General features: G+C 36.6%; 1 protein-coding gene across 1 annotated transcript in view; it reads left to right on the top strand.

Annotated features, from left to right (window-relative positions):
• The window catches only part of LOC144252158 (roundabout homolog 1-like), a 158,640-nt gene extending 146,834 nt beyond the window's left edge, over positions 1-11,806 (top strand). Inside the window, 3 exon segments of the mRNA XM_077794668.1 lie at positions 4,308-4,616; positions 10,270-10,466; positions 11,792-11,806. Coding sequence (XP_077650794.1) covers positions 4,308-4,616; positions 10,270-10,466; positions 11,792-11,806 — 521 coding nt within the window.
• Positions 11,807-17,394: the final 5,588 nt, after the last annotated feature.

Below are 17,394 nucleotides of genomic sequence, written 5' to 3'. Positions count from 1 at the left end.
TACATGGTAAAAAGAAAAAAAAAAGTACAATCCAATTCATGTATTAAACACAGAAGGCTATATACTTGTGTCTGGCACAATCTCTCAGGCTTGCCATCTGTGGATTATCAGGTAAGCACTATATTTAATCCCAAGCGTGACCATTTTTGGTGGTTCTTGACTATGAATGCTGCTTCTTTGAGTTTATGACTTGGCCACCCTGTTTTTGTTGTTGTTTGTTTAAATAAATCACAGTGGAATGCATTACAATTCTTATTACACATATACAGCACAATTTTTCATATATCTGGTTGTATACAAAGTATATTCACACCAATTCCTGTCTTCATACATGTACTTTGGATAATTATGTCCATCACATTCCACCATCCTTGCTAATCCCCTGCCGCCTCCCTTTCCCTCCCACCCCTCTGCCCTATCTAGAGTTCCTCTATTCCTCCCATGCTCCCTCTCCCTACCCCACTATGAGTCAGCCTCCTCATATCAGAGAAAACATTTGACATTTGTTTTTTGGGATTGGCTAACTTCACTTAGCATTATCTTCTCCAATGCCATCTATTTACCTGCAAATACCATGATTTTATTCTCTTTTATTGCTGAGTAATATTTCATTGTGTATATATGCCACATATTTTATCCATTCATTTACTGAAGGACATCTATGTTGATTCCACAGTTTAGCTATTGTGAACTGTGCTGCTAGAAACATCGATGTGGCTGTATCCCTGTGGTATGATGTTTTTAAGTCTTTTGTGTATAGATTGAGGAGAGGGATAGCTGGGTCAAATGGTGGATCCATTCTAAGTTTTCTAAAGAATTTCCATCCTGCTTTGCATATTGGCTGCACCAATATGCAGTCCCACCAGCAATGTATGAGTGTACCTTTTTCCCCACATCCTCACCAACACTTATTATTGTTTGTATTCATAATAGCTGCCATTCTGACAGGAGTAAGATGATATCTTAGAGTAGTTTTGATTTACATTTCTTTAATTGCTAGATATGATGAACATTTTTCCATATATTTGTTGACTGATTATGTATCCTCTTCTTAGAAGTGTCTGTTCAGGTCCTTGGCCCATTTCTTGATTGGGTTATTTGTTTTTCGGTGCTTACCTTTTTGAGTTCTTTATATACCCTAGAGATTAGTGCTCTATCTGATGTGTGAGGGGTAAAAATTTGCTCCCAAGATGTAGGTTCTCTGTTCACCTCACAGATTGTTTATTTTACTGAGATGAAACTTTTTAGTTTGATTCCATCCTATTTATTGATTATTGGTTTTAATTCTTGTGCTATAGGAGTCTTATTAAGGAAGTTGGGGCCTAATCCCACATGATGAAGATTAGGGCCTACTTTTTCTTCTATTAGATGCAGAGTCTCTGGTTTAATTCCTAGATCCTTGATCCACTTTGAGTTGAGTTTTGTGCAAGGTGAGAGATAGGGGTTTAATTTCATTTTGTTGCATATGGATTTCCAGTTTTCCCAGCACCATTTGTTGAAGATGATATCTTTTCTCCAATGTATGTTCTTGGCACCTTTGTCTAATATAATTGTAATTTTGTGGGTTAGTCTCTGTGTCCTCTATTCTGTACCACTGGTCTACCAGTCTGTTTTGGTGCCAGTACCATGCTGCTTTTGTTACTATTGCTCTATAGTATAGTTTAAGGTCTGGTATAGTCATGCCACCTGCTTCACTCTTCCTGCTAAGGATGCTTTAGCTATTCTGGTGGGTCTCTTATTTTTTCAGATGAATTTTGTGATTGTTTTTTCTATTTCTATGAGGAATGCCATTGGGATTTTGATCAAAATTGCATCAAATCTGTATAGTGCTTTTGGTAGTATGGTCATTTTGATAATACTAATTCTGCCTATCCAAGAGTAAGGTAGATCTTTCCATCTTCTAAGGTCTTCTTTTATTTCTTTCTTTAGGGTTCTGTGGTTTTCATTGTATAGATCTTTCACCTCTTTCATTAAGTTGTCTCCCCAGTATCTTATTTTTATTTGAGGTTATTTTAAATGGGGTAGTTTTCCTCATTTCCTTCTCAGAGGATTTGTCACTGATATACAGAAATGCCTTTGATTTATGGGACTTGATTTTATATCCTGCTACTTTGCTGAATTTATTTACTAGATCTAGAAGTTTTCTGGTGGAGCTTTTTTGGCCTTCCAGGTATAGAATCATATCATCAGCAAATAGTGCTAATTTAAATTCTTCTTTTCCTATAGATATCCCTTTAATTTCTTTTGTCTGTCTAATTGCCAGTGTTTCAAGAACTATGTTAAATAGAAGTGGTGAAAGAGGGCATCCCTGTCTTGTTCCAGTTTTTAGAGAGAATGCCTTTAATTTTTCTCCATTTAGAATGATGCTAGACTGAGGCTTAGCATAGATAGCCTTTACAATGTTGAGATATGTTCCTGTTATCCCTAGTTTTTCTAGTGTTTTGAACATGTAAAAGTGCTATATTTTGGGGAATGGTCTATAGAAAATAGTTCAGATTGATTACTCTGTAAAATCAACATTGAAGATTTGAAATGCAGATGGGAGCTACTAAATGTTGTAATTTTAAATTTAAATCCTTAAAAATGTTTAAAATTTTTTACTATGTAAATGTATTTTTTGTTTAAAATCTTAAAGTACTAAATATTTAATAAATGTTTTATGAATACTTTTTAGGCTGTTTATTATAGACATCTCTAATGACATGACTGAAAACATAATTATGTTGTTAATTCCCAAATCTCTGTTTCTCTGGTTTTGACACTCTTGAAATTCAGATTTTATATGGATTTACCTATCCTACATCTCTATCTGGCTATCTCTAAAGCTCCTCCCATTCACTTTTCTAAAACTGAGCTCACACTCTTTCTTCATAAACATCTCTTCCTATTCCTACATTCCATACTTTCGGTGATGTTTTTCTCATCAACTTAGCCATCTATGGCTAAAGTCCTAAAAGTCATCTTACATTCCCTTCACCACCCCCTCCAAGCTATATTCCATTGATCATTAGGTGATATTGCTTTTCCTTCCTCAGTGTCTCAAGATACTCTTCATTTGAACAACCACCAACATTGTTCCATTTTCTGTCATTATATGAGCAATCGTAATAACATTATGGCCTCCCAAAGTGAAACTTTTAAAATTTTAATCCATCCTTCATACCATAGCTCAAACAATCTAACCTGTAAAAACCTGTTCATAATCTTCTACTAATTTATCAAATATTATTAAGACATATCTACCTTTCCTCCCTGGAATGTTTATGATTCATTTTTAAAGGGTGTACTGGCCGGTCATGGTGGCACATGCCCATAATCTCAGTGTCTCAGGAGGCTGAGGCAGGAGGATCACGAATTCAAAGCCAACCTCAGCAAAAGCAAGGTGCTAATCAACTCAGTGAGACCCTGTCTCTAAATAAAACATAAAATAGGGCTGGGGTTGTGGCTCAGTGGTTTAGTGCCCCTGAGTTCAATCCCCAGTGCCAAAAAATAAAAAATAAATAAAAGAGTGTACTGTTTAAATAAAACAAATATTTTCTAGTTATCAAATGTTATGCTTTCATTCTTGTATATGTCTACAATGTAAGAAATTAAATTAGTTTATTATTTATATTATTTAAATATAGCTATGAGTATACATATATACAACATATATGTATGAAGTAATCAATCTGTATTTATATTAGTAATTATGTGGCTTAAAACTCGCAGATCTATACAGAAGGGAGAGAGTCCATCAATGGATGTGAGATTATAAATGTGATTAAATGAAGAAGCATAAAGAACATTAAACCAGAAATTTAGAATACAAAGACATTAGTCCTGATTCTGTTGTATCCTGCTTTTGAGATTGGAATTAGCTTTAAGACTATCTGGAGCTTTCTTGTCTACAAAACAAGAAGGGATTTAGGCTGGATTGGACAATGGCCAGTAAGTCTCAACTGAAGTGCCATGTTCACTCAATCTGGTGTGGTTATCTGAGGGTGTAAGAGCACTTGTATCTGGGTTCAACAATATTATGCTGAAATCAATTAGGAAGTCTTGCCCTAAATGGAGTAGGAGAAATTACAGTACCTGTGCTCAGTACTGTCTGTCCCAGAAGATAATCTCTACGTCCCCACCCTGTCATTCAGTAGTCCCTTGCTAGACAATGAGAGAACATTGAATTTGGCAGTTGTCTTATCCATTGGCTGTCTTCATCTGGTTCCTTTAAGATACAATATTTCATGGTTGAATGTGACTCCAGTAATATTTGATTATTTTCTAAGTGGCAAACTTCTTAAAATATTTTAAATATTTCTTTTTATATCTTCCACCTCCCCCAGTGCCACCACCTGCTATAAAATCACCTACTGTACAATCCAAGGCACAGCTGGAGGTACGACCTGTAATGGTGCCAAAACTCCCTTCTGCTGAAACCAGAACAGACAGATCGTCAGATCGAAAAGGAGGCAGTTACAAGGGGAGAGAAGTATTGGACGGAAGGCAGGTTGCTGACCTGCGAACAAACCCGGGTGATCCCAGAGAAGCACAGGAACAGCAAAATGATGGGAAAGGACGAGGAAACAAGGCAGCAAAGCGAGACCTTCCACCAGCAAAGACTCATCTCATCCAAGGTACTTATTTACTTATGCATAGAAAACACAGATGAGAAAACACAGTGCAAGGCACACAGGCTACCTAGGGCTATATGAAGAGAGGTAAGATCAAGAAGTTCGCTCCTTATCATGGAGCCAGGCATGTACCCTGGCTTTTGTAAATCACACAGTTATCACCTCTGTGTCCTTGGTTCTGAAATTCACTCCACCCACAACTTTTCTCCTGATCTTTAAAACCAACTGTCTACATTCTTATTGATTTTCTTTATATATGTGTTCTTGTCAGCATCCTAATTCAAGGTGGAAATTATTTTCCTCCATGAAATCTAAAGCTAAAGAATAATTTCAACAGGTTCCACAGGTGAAACAAGATATCAGATAGAGAATGTAGGCCAAACAAAAACATGAAATTGTGAAAATGAATGTTTGATGAACAGTGGTTTCCAGTTTGGTTGAAGAATAGGATGCTTAAGGCCAGGGGATAAATGGAAAAATGGTAAAAATAGAAAAGGTAATTAGATTGGAAAGGCCAGAGGTACTCTTCAAAAGAGTTTGGGATTTATGTTATAGGATATAGTGAGCCAATAAAGAATTCTGAGTGAGAAATAGCAATCAGATTTGACTTTAGCAAAATAACTGCCTGGGCTGTATGGCACAGAAAGAGACTGGAACCAGGTGGAATAGTGCAGTGATCATCCAGGCATAAAATGTGAAAGCACTGAATTAAAATGGATTGAATGAAAAGGAGAGAACAGCCTACATCTGCATTTCAGAGATGGGCCCAATAGGACTTGATGACTCATCAGATGTCAGAATGTAAATTGAAGTAATCCAGTTAAAGACAATTATCCAAATGTTGATTAGGTGGCCCTGTCTGAGTTGTAATATAATTGAGCACAATTATATAAACCAATATAGAAAAAAGAAAAAAATAATAATTTTCATGGGGAAAATAAATTTAGTCTTAAATGAAGATGCTGACAAGAGCATAGATATAAAGAAAATCAATAAGAATGTAGAAGATTGTTTTTAAAGATCAGGAGGAAGGTTGTGGGTAGAGTAGATTTTGGAACCAAGGACCCAGAGGTGATAATTGTGATTTACAAAAGCTAAATATCAGCAGTGATATGCTGGTAAATGGTTAGCCATCAGTTCTCAGGGAGAAAAAAACCTCAAGACTAATTTGTAGCATTCTGTTAACTTTGTTTTTAATCTACTTAGAGGAGATTGGTGAATGTGGTAATAGGAAGAGACAAGTACAATAGTTTCTAGTGAGATGTCCCAAAGTGTCACCGCCAACCACAGAAGATTATAATTAGAAAGTAGGCAGAGAATCCATGCTCTGTAAAGGAAACTGAGATTGTCCTGTCTACAGATAATAATCAAAATTATCCAGGGTTTTGAACATAGTGTGCTAATGTTGGGGTGTGGCTCAGGGGTAGAGAGCTTGCTAACACATATGAGCGGCTTTGAGTTGACCTTCAGCATTGCCCATCCCCCCAAAAAAAATAAACTGGAAATAATGGAGGAGGAAAGGATTTTTGTAATACATCACCCATGAGTACTAGTAGTATTAAAACAAACAAAACTCTTCAGCGCAGTATGCAAAATAGGAGCCAGAATTCAGAGGATTGAAAAGTGAATGGAAATTTGGAAAGGGAGGTGTTGAGCAAAACCTCTTTCCAGAAAATTGAGTTGAAGAGAAGGAAGGGCTGCAGTAGGGTTGGCAGGAAAGTCAAATTGGTGGAAATCTTTGAGGATGAGGGATTTGAACATGTACTTTAAAAATAAGGAGAAGAAACCATTTAAGAGGAAGAGATTCAAGAACAAAATTCGCTTGAAGGAGGAGTCAGGAAAGAGAGAGGGTAGTAGACAGGAAAGCTGAGGGTACTTCCCTATGGAGATTATGTCGTGGTAAGCTCTGACATCCGTCTGTTGCTCTGTCCACTGTGGGCATCTGGGCAGTCATGAACTTCCCTTCAACATGGAGGGCAGTTTGGCTTTTTTCAGGGACTGAAGCCTGGACTCCTACTGCAGGTGTGCACTCAGCAGTGAGGTAGAGAGTTCTGTTTTGCTCTTCAGTCACCTCCACTCTGGGACCACAAACCCCTGGAGACGTCACCACAACCCAAAATTTCAGTAATGTGCTTGCTTATTTTTAAATCAATTAAGTTGGAGTGGATCTGGACCTGAGCTTTTGGCTCATGGTGACAGTGTTCCAAGTACTGATTCATCAATAAAAAGTCACGATGTAAGTTATGAATTTTATATCTTGCCAGAAAGTGTAGACCGATTTCCTGCTCAGAGCAATCTTTCTCTCCAAAGTAGGTGGGATTCCTCAGGAGGAAACTTTACAAGCCTGGTAAGGATCTTGGTGTCACAAAATTGGGACAAAGAAAGAAAATTTAAACATTGATCTTCAGAAATTTAATGAGTGAACTAAGACTGGAACCATTAACCTTTTTTTTTTAAGATATATATGTATATTTTTAGTTGTAGTTGGACACAATACCTTTATTTTATTGATTTATTTTTATGTGGTGCTGAGGATCAAACCCAGCACCTCACAAGTGTTAGGAGAGCCTTCTACCGATGAGCCATAACCCCAGCTCTGGAACCATTAATCTTGAAACAAGAAATTCTTTCTGTTTCATGAAAAGTATTGAGTATATTGCTTTTCAGATTTTTTTTGAACCATGGCCCTCTGTATGTGTCATTAGATTATCATTTCTATGCTTGCTGTAATTTTCACCTTCATAATTCAACTTACATTATTTATAATGAAAGAGGCATGCTGATTTACATGTGTAATGTATGGTACTTTTTAATTAAGAAGAGTGGTTTTTGAGACTTGAACATCTGATCTTTTTGCTGGCATTTACCTCTGTGAGTTCAATTTATTTCTGCATCTATCAAATGCCCACTATGCTATTAATTATTGTACTAAGTCCTGAGATTTGTGTAAGCATGAACCTTGACCCTAAGGAACTGAAGTCAGAAAGAGAGAGACAGATAATCTATAAATTCACGGATATTTTTATTTAATTTTTAAATTTCTGCAGCCTCCCTAGGGCCATCATTGCTGACCATTGAGCCTCTAGGCAGCCCTAAAGTCTCAGTCAAATGAATATTTTTATTTTATATTCAGTATACTTTTCATGGTATTATGCTACTTGAAAGTCTGAAACAGGGACAATTAACTCACTGTTGTGGGAGATGGAAGGTTAGTAAAGAACTATTCAACTGACATGTAAACTGAGTGTTTGAGCATGGGTGGGATTTAGCCAGGCAAGGAAAGTGGATTGTTCACGTGGAAAAGTCAGCGTTTAAAGCTATATGGTCCATTGGGGAGATTGTAGGAAATTCAATCAATAAAAGTGCAAAGATGAAGCTCTTGAGGTGAAGAAGGCTTAAATCATAGGCGCCCATAGATCATAGAAAGAGGAAGGATGTTGAGAGAAGCTGGTTGATATGGTAACAGCTGTAGAGGCAGAGATGTGTTAGAAGATGTGTACAATTCCCACACAAGAGATACAGAGAATTTAAACCAGGATATCAGAGAATTGATGAGTTATTAGGAAAATTCAAGAAACTCTTAGAGTCAAAATCATCCTTACTTGTTGTATGTTTAAATATATGGAGGAAGTACATTTAAGACATACAGGAAGGTTTTTGAAAGAATCTCAGGCAATACAAATTTTCTACCTTGAATATCCTAGTGATTAGTGATACCAGTAGTTGTACTAGAGAATAGAAAGGGGGATGAAATCTCAGGGAGATGGGCAGGATGAGATCATTGTCTGTATGCTGAATCTGAGGAGGTGTTCAGTTAGGCTGGCTGTGGGGCCCAAAGATTCGGACATAATTTGGGAGTCAAAAATATAAATGAATGTTACCTAATGATGAAAATAGCAGTTAAAGGTGCTCACTCATTCATGCATTTGAAACTACTTATTAATGACCTATTATATGTCAAATGGGTAATATATCAATATGTGAAGCTGACAAAAACACCTGTCCTCATGGCAATTATATTCTGGAAAAGGTTCAATCTATAAGAGTGACAGTAATCACCCAGGATGAATGGGAGAGATAGCATACTATCTGAATAAGAGGCACTGGGCTGACAGAAGAGAACTATAGGGTGCTGGCATGCAAGAGGCACTTCTTAAAATCAAAAGCATTCTCCGGAAAATTGGTCAGGAAGGAAGGAGTACTGGAACTAAGAGAATAGAAACATTTAAATGATAAGGGCAATGAGAAGTCCAGAGATTAAGGAATGAAACTTGGTTAGCATTATCCATTTTTTTTGAGTTTTACAGTAGTAATGTGGGCATGAATAGATTTCAGGGGAGACGGAGTGATTGGGAGTTCTAACTACCAATACTGAGTCAAAATTGCTTTTCAAGAAGCTCAGCTGAGCAGTGAAGAAAGAAGGTATTGATTCCTACAGAAAAGAGGGTAAAGCAAAGTTTTAGCAGAAAATATTTTTAATGTATTATAGGTACAGATATATCAGGTAAAACTGGAATCAATAGAAAGAAAAAGGTTTCTGAAACAGGGACAGAGGGCTAAGGCCTCAGGTGACCAAGTCTCCAAAGAGAAGTTGCCTGAGAGTTCATCCTTATGGTCTGGGACACCCCCATGAGTCCCATCTGCGGATGAAGTAGAATGATAGATGGCTCAGACTTGGAGGAGGACAACGTTATTTTGTGCGAGATTGGAGGAGTGATCATTTAGAAGTGGTGCTGTGAGTGAGCGGCAAGTCTTCTAACCTGACCCTTCCTCTAGGAAGAGTACCAGTGGGCATGTCAGAAGAAGTGGGGTTTCTTCAGACAATGTGGATGGCAGAGGAAGCATTTCAGGGTGGGGGGAAGCATGTAGAAGAGATTGGTTTTGATGTCTTTCATGCTCAGAGGGTAGAGTGGACAGGATACAAAGAAATGTGACCAATTGAATGGTGCATCTTCAATAAAAGTGGCAGTAAATTGAAAATAGTCTGGAGATAGAAATTCAGATACTAGCTAGACATTGACGAGCATGCCTTGTGTTTTAAAGTCAGCAATAATGGCAGGCTTCTGAAGTCCAGAGTTCCATAAGGCATACACATTGACTACCTCTGTGGCTGGGGAGTAAACCCAGGCTTGGCTCTGATTTAGTAGTTCTAGAAGACTGGGTTTCATTTCTGCTGATTCCTTTTAAGAACACTCTGTAGCTTACATGTATATTTCACTATCTTATCTGTATTTATATCAACACCAGGAGCTTCTCTAAGTAGATTCTATTATCACTTTTTTTGGAAAAAAAATGGAAACTAAAGCCTAAATAATGATCAGAGATCACATGGTGAATGACATGCAATTGGAAACCAAGTCGACTCCAGGTTTGGTTTACTTCCTTAAGTGTTATCAGTCCCAAGAGAATTCTGATGTGGATATAAGCTTAGGAGTGGAGTCAATCCAAATCTCCAGCCACTACTAGGAAAACAAGGCTTGCTACTTTTATTTTCAAAAGCCAGTGTGCATTATGCATTATGCTTTTATAGTACCCTTATTTATTCTTTGGAGTCACTGATGATTCCCCATTCAGAATTACCAAGACAGGAGGGATGCTTTATACAATGAAAGTGCACAGTGGTGTTCACATGCATTTATTATATTCTGTTACACAGAGGATATTCTACCTTACTGTAGACCTACTTTTCCAACATCGAATAATCCCAGAGATCCCAGTTCCTCAAGCTCAATGTCATCAAGAGGATCAGGAAGCAGACAAAGAGAACAAGCAAATGTAGGTCGAAGAAATATTGCAGAAACGCAAGTACTTGGAGGATATGAAAGAGGAGAAGATAATAATGAAGAATTAGAGGTATCTCTATTTTGTTCCCAATTTTTTTCCTCATTAGACTGTAGTTAATATGTCAACCTCAAAATTAGGAATATCCATCAGTGTGCAGAAACATTACTATTTTTATTACACACTTCTCTATACCCTAATGTTTGTGATGTCAAAAACTAAACTTCTGAGCATATAAGGATTTTCTTGAAATGTATTTTATAATTTTAAATGTCAGTAGTAGTTTCTTTGAAGATATTTTCAGATAAGAAATATACATGGCAAAGATAATGATGGGAAATAAGAATTATAGATCTAGATATACTGTAATTCCTATTGTTATATGAAAACTCAGTGAGGTGATGGAGTTTTATAATGTGAGAGTGCGTAGCACATGTTACCTGTCAGTCTAGCAATCACCAGGATCAATTTAGCTGATTTGGACACACAACTTTATATACATATTATGTATATATTTTAGTTGTAGATGGGAAACAATATCCTCATTTATTTATTTATTTATTTTTATGTGGTGCTGAGGACCGAACCCAGTGCCTTACCCATTTGAGGCAAGTCCTCTACCACTGAGCCACAGCCCCAGCCCTGGATAATATCTTCCACCTTCATTCTTTTAAATATTCAAATATTTCCTCCCTTATTGGAATCTATAAATTATGATGCACGATAGAATTGCAAGTCATAATCCCCTCCCTTTTAAAAATTATTGTTTTCTACATTTAATAAAAAATCAGCACAGAATAAATTTTTCCTATTACAAATATATTTAGCCTCAAATAGATGGTGAGGATTAAACTATAACTTCATAATAAATGAAGAAAATATTAGAACCAATCATGTCTGATTGAATGCCGTCTAAAGCCAAATGTATTTTGATTTTGAAGTTTGGAAAAAGTCTTTCCTGCTGCAAATGCTTTGGGGAGATTTTTTTTTTGTCAAATTTGCCTGTTTTATATAGGAAAACCCTCTTGGAGGATAAAAAATCATTATAGTTAATTCTAATATTTAAAGTCAACAAAGGCAGAGTTATAGGATTGAGTTGAGATGGAGAGGGATGGAGAACTCAGCATATTCCTTCTCCTGCAGAGCCCTGTGTTCTGCCCCCACAACACTGAGGCACAGTGCAAAACAGTTTGGTGCTTGTTAGAGAACTGTTGGATTTGCTATCAAGACAACTAAAGTTGATAGATGAATTAGTTGTCATGAGTACTTTTCAACTTATGCCAGTGAATGAGTGAAAAAAAAAACCATTAGACTGTAAGAATAAATGCCTAAAAAACAAGACGAGTCAATACTCTTGTGATTTATCTTCAAGTTTAACAATACTGCCTCTTTTACAGGAAACTGAAAGCTGAAGACAACCAGAGAGGCTTATGCGATCTAATGTGAAAATTATCAGTCAAGATGCCTCCTGTCTGATGACACATGACGCCAGATAAAATGTTCAGTGCAATCAGAATGTACAAATTGTCGTTTCTATTCCTCGTATTGGGGTACCATTTAAAAAAAAAAGTTATTGGGTTTTTATTGTTGCTCTTTGATCCCTAACCCTAGGAAGAACCTTTCTCTTCCCCTCGATGTTGGAACCATTTCTCTTGACTTCCAGCAAGAGAAGTGTATCAACTTCTTGCTTCAGTCATCAGCCTCAAGAAAGATCCAAACAGTTCTTTTGCATTTTGCCCCTGAAATATGGCATTGCACTGCTTATATACCAAGCTAACTTATAGCAAAATATTGATTGAAGATACAAACTTGATTTATCAACCTCATGCCAAGGGCTCTCAAAGTATAATCTTTCTATAACCGACTGCTAATGCAAATCAAAGCATATTTCATTTTAACATGATTTTGAAATCAGTCTTTCATACCACCCTTTGTGGGGAGAAACTAAAAATGTAGCAAATGCAGAACAACAAACAATTCGAACGGGGTAGAAACATTGTAAATATATACTCTTTGCAACCCCTGGTGGTACTTTATTTTGTCTTCATTTCAACCATGGAAGTATATTCTTATTGGAAATGTACTTTTTGATAAGGAGGGCTAAGCCAGTTGGATCTCTGGTTGTCTAGTCATTGTCATAAGGACGCCTAGCAAAAACCTTGTTCTATTTTTCAATCAAGAAGCAATTATAAATGCACATTAGAAACAAATGGATGCCTTTAATGACCAATCGAGTAAAGACATCCTATCTTAACTGGCCTAAATTTCTTCTGGTAGTGTCAGTTAAGCTTTCAGAAGTGCCACTTAAGGAATTTTATTTGATTTTTGTTTTTGTAATGCACTGTTTTTAATCTTTTTTTTTTGGTTTTAAAAGCACAATCACTAAACTTTATTTGTAAACCATTGTAACTATTAACCTTTTTTGTCTTATTGAAAAAAAAATGTTGAGAAGCGTTTTTAACCTGTTTTGTTAATGCTCTATGTTTGTATTTGGAATATTTGAATGATAAGAGATGGTGGAGTCACGTGCATACTTTATCGTGGGCCATGAACTAGAGGGTTCTTACTTTTCCTAGATTTAAAGAAAAAAAATGGTTTAAGTTTGTTGTGGCCAATGTAGAATCCTACAAGCTTTCCTTATAAGCTCAAATAGGGCATTACTGCTTTGAATTGCCAAACGATGCCCTCTGACTGTAGATTTTTATGATATTTTTTGTCATTATATGAATTTCATTGACTTTATAATTGGTGCTATTTGAAGAAAAAAATGTACATTTATTCATATACAGGTATCAGGCCTGACCCCACTGGAAAAACAAAGCCAAACAAAACTGAACCACAAACAATGGCTGGTATTCACCAAAAATGAAAAGTGCTCACTTAGATTATTTGAGAAAGTTTCATAGAAAGCGTGTGCAGTACTAAGGGAACAACCCATGTGATTAATGTTTTCATTATGTTCATGTAAGAAGCCTCTTATTTTTAGCCATAATTTTGCATACTGAAAATCCAATAATCAGAAAAGTAATTTTGTCACATTATTTATTAAAAATGTTCTCAAATACATCATTCTTTCTTGTGTTGATTTTTTTCCATTGTGTGCTGATCAAATTTACTTCATTTAATCACAAAGTCGTTTTGTATGAACATTTCACCACTATATTATCAAACGAGTAAAAATTCTCAATTAGTTTTATGGACATCCAGGTTTTACTTATAAGGAAAAATTCCCATTTAATTCCTCTGATATGAAAAATGTGAGATGAATCTGAGCTTGAAGTTAACTATTTGGTAAAAGAGTAACTCTTAAGGGTTTGCTGTATTTGTTTATGTATGTGCATCTGAATTTCAGTAACCCTATTTCTAAAATAATCAGAATTCAACTATGATAAACCTGATTTGTAAAGTTTAAACTGCCTACATTCTGTTGACCAAAAGAATCCAAATTGCTCATTAGTAACTATCTTTTTTCTTGTTACAAATTCATGTGACATTTTAAGAAACCATATACCAGGTTGCACATTATGATTCGATAAAGTCAGCATTTTTAAGCATTCAACTTTAGATGGATGAGATGGGTATCATGTCTTGGAAATGATAAAAGCAAAAGAAACTGTTGAAGGTTCTTTTGCTATGACATATATATTGTTCTCCTACCTAAATTTTATGTGTATCAGAATTTGAAAATCAGTAAAAAACTGAAAAAGCAGTGAAATTTCAAATTGCCAGCATCCATTTATAGATGAATAGGTCCACAGGTCAAGTCAGTTTCCAAGCTTTCTGAAGGAAAACAATGAAGAGTCATGTTTAATGGCCTAATTTTTTTCTTTTCCTTGATGGGCAGACTAGTTAAGCCTTTCTTTTTTTATAGTATGCAATACACATGCAAATTATGTGTATCAAGGCCCTGAATTTGAGTCCCAGTTTTTTCTTGACTGTGTTTCCTTGGACATGTTACTTAACCTCTAAGTCTCAGGTACCTCACCTGTAAATTCAGTAATACCTACCTCATGGAGCTATTGTCATGATTTAGTGAGTTAATGTATATGGTATGGACTTTGTAAACTCCACAAACAATACAAGATCTTATATTCATGGACTGAAATTCATTACACATGCAACCCCATTTTCATACATAGTTTGTTCTTAAATATTTGCATGAACGTAAAAGAATAAGTGTGGTATAAGGATGAGGGTGGTCAGTTTCCGGTAAGTAAAATTCACTGTGAAATACCTAATTGTGGAATAAATTCTTGGTGTTATTGTTTGTCTGCTTGCTTCTGAATTCAAGGGCCATACAAGGGGTGGTGATAATGATGTTTCCAGCACTCTTTGCACAACTCAGGGATGCAAACATGTCACTTGAACTCTCCATGTATAGATTTGGTATATTGGGCTGCTGTTCTGCCTAGAGGCAGAAAATGTAATCCTAATTCCAGGAGATTTAGGTCATATCTGGCTTGCTTTCATTTCAGATATAGTCTAATTTCCACCTTTGCAAGGTGGCATCTACATTCCAGAGGCTGACTCCATGTGTAGAAAGCACAGGGACGTGGGAGACAGGGGGCTTGGGGTATTGCTATTGCCAAAATTTCTGGTGATCTCCATTTGTTGAACCCTTGATGTGTAGCCTCTGGTTTCCAGCCTTGATTTTCTTATCCATTGACCCTCCCTAGACACTTCTGAGTCCTTTGAGGTAGGTTGAGTAGCAAGCTGGGAGGAAAGTTTCTACACTCTTCCATGCCATGTCGGGACTCCAGAGACCCAGGATTTAGAGATCTGGGGCTCTAGAGACTTGGGACTTCCTCAGAGCCTTTCAAGGTACTGCTATGCCTCCTCAACTGCACGCCACGTTTGGGCAGTGTGTGGATTGGAGAAGAGGATGAGAGCTACCACTGCAGTTTGGAAAACACTAAAGTAAAATCATTTGCATTTTGAAGATAAACCCCTTTACATTAAAAATAGTTTGGAAGCCATTATCCTAACAAATCATTGTTGTATGTCTGAAACTGGAATGCATCCTACAGCTGCAGTATCTTAATCACTTCAGCCAGGTGACATTCATGATGTAGTTTTCACTGCTTGCCATTAAAAAAATTATGTCTCATAAAAACAGATAGTGAACATGTGTCAAACTTTTATTTGCCTCATTAATAAGGAAAACTGCAAGAAGACAAGAGCAGTTGAAGAGCAAGCAACTGCAGAAGGAACTTACATATGATTGCTTAGTTAACTTTCTTTAGGACAATGCAAACATGATATTATTATCTCTACTGGGCTAGAGAACCCTAATACCATTCTTTTTCTTTAGGCTAAATAACCACTACCCTCAGGGCTACATGAATTCCTCACATTTATTATTTGCAAAATATTAATCAAAAAAATCCTTGGAGAATTTACACTCATCCATGAAGATGAAGAGGTCGGTGACTTACTCTAGTCCATGTTTCTCCAGAAACAGAGTCTGAGACAAAGACTTGGATGTGAAGAATATATTTGGGATACAATCCCGGAAGTGGAAGTGAGAGGTGAATAAAAGAAGAAAAAGTTTATGTAAGTCCTTGAAAGGATGTGAAAATACCTCCACTGGAGGGCTTCACTGGTTCTTCTGAGAAGAATTCAAAATGCCTCCCAGAACCTTGCACAGAAGGACAGGCACCTGGGTCATTATCATTTGGTTCCTGTTCTTTATTAGTTGCAGGTTGCTCATTGAGTAAGGGACCTAACTTCCAAACACTATAGTGAGTCGACCAAGTGGGAGCAGAAAAGATGAAGCAGAAAGAAGGCAGCATCTGGCAGGCAATTGAGCTGGGAAGTTGCCAAGAGGAGGTGAGTCTGAGCTCAAAGAGAAATGACAGCCACTGTGAGTCCTCAGTGGCAGCTCCTATGAATAGGATTGTCAGAAAAATGCTTCAAATTGGTATCAAAAATCAAATAATCCCCAGCTTACCATTTTCCAAATTTAAGGTAAATATTCTTTCCTAATACCCTAAATGAAATTAGTCACAATTACTCAAATTACTTTCACATTGGTGGAGTTATGACAAATTATCAATTATTGGTAGTATATGTGTTGAATTTTAACTGCCATTTAACCTTCTAAAAATTTTTTACAGTATCAGCATTAAAATACAACAAAATAAAGGATATGAAAACAGACACAAAGAGGATCCTTAGAAAAATAGCTGCAATTTTCCATTTTCTGATAAAGAGAAAAGCTTTACTATACATAAGAAAAATAAGTGTTCACAATCAATAAAGTAACTTCTAACACATGTGCTCTCTCTCTTCCTCCCTCCCTCCCTCTCTCTCTCTCTCTCTCTCTCTCTCTCTCACACACACACACACACACACACACACAGAAACACACACACAGACACACACACACACACACAGAGTGGATGAAGGCAGGCTAAATTACCAAATCCCTTGGAATAAAATGAAAGAAATACCAAGCAATGTTGAGGATGGCGTAACCAATTCATTTGTTGTCTAAGACTATCATTGAGGCATTATATTGTAACAAAAGTTGGTAACGTTTTCACAGAATCTCATAAAACAAACCTGTTAATTTAATGGAGTATTAAATTTAATGAAATGTAACATTTATATGAGCTTATTCCCTTAAATTGCGCTCATAAAATTTACATGAATTGGGTACTCGAGCAAACTTAATATTTGTCTTCCCAAATGTTTAACTACTAATCTCCAATGTAATGGCATTATGAATTGGGGCCTTTGGGAACTAAAGAGGTCATGAGGGTGGAGCCTTCATGAATGGGACTGGTGTCCTTATAAAAGGGGACCCTGGAACGCTCTTTCTTTTTTCTGCCATGATACAGGAGAAGTCAGTGCACTAAGACCTAGTAGACTTCCACCTTGATCTTGAACTTCTAGCCTCTAGAACTGTTAGATTTGTTATTTATCAAGCCACATTATCTATAGTAATTTGTAACAACAGGTTGAAAATAGTAAGACAGGTCTTTAGCGTAATCACCAG

Source organism: Urocitellus parryii, unplaced genomic scaffold (genome assembly GCF_045843805.1).
Source record: "Urocitellus parryii isolate mUroPar1 unplaced genomic scaffold, mUroPar1.hap1 Scaffold_37, whole genome shotgun sequence".
In the NCBI taxonomy this organism is placed as follows: domain Eukaryota; kingdom Metazoa; phylum Chordata; class Mammalia; order Rodentia; family Sciuridae; genus Urocitellus; species Urocitellus parryii.
Note: the sequence above shows the minus strand (reverse complement) of the source record. Positions and strands in the feature narration are given on the sequence as shown.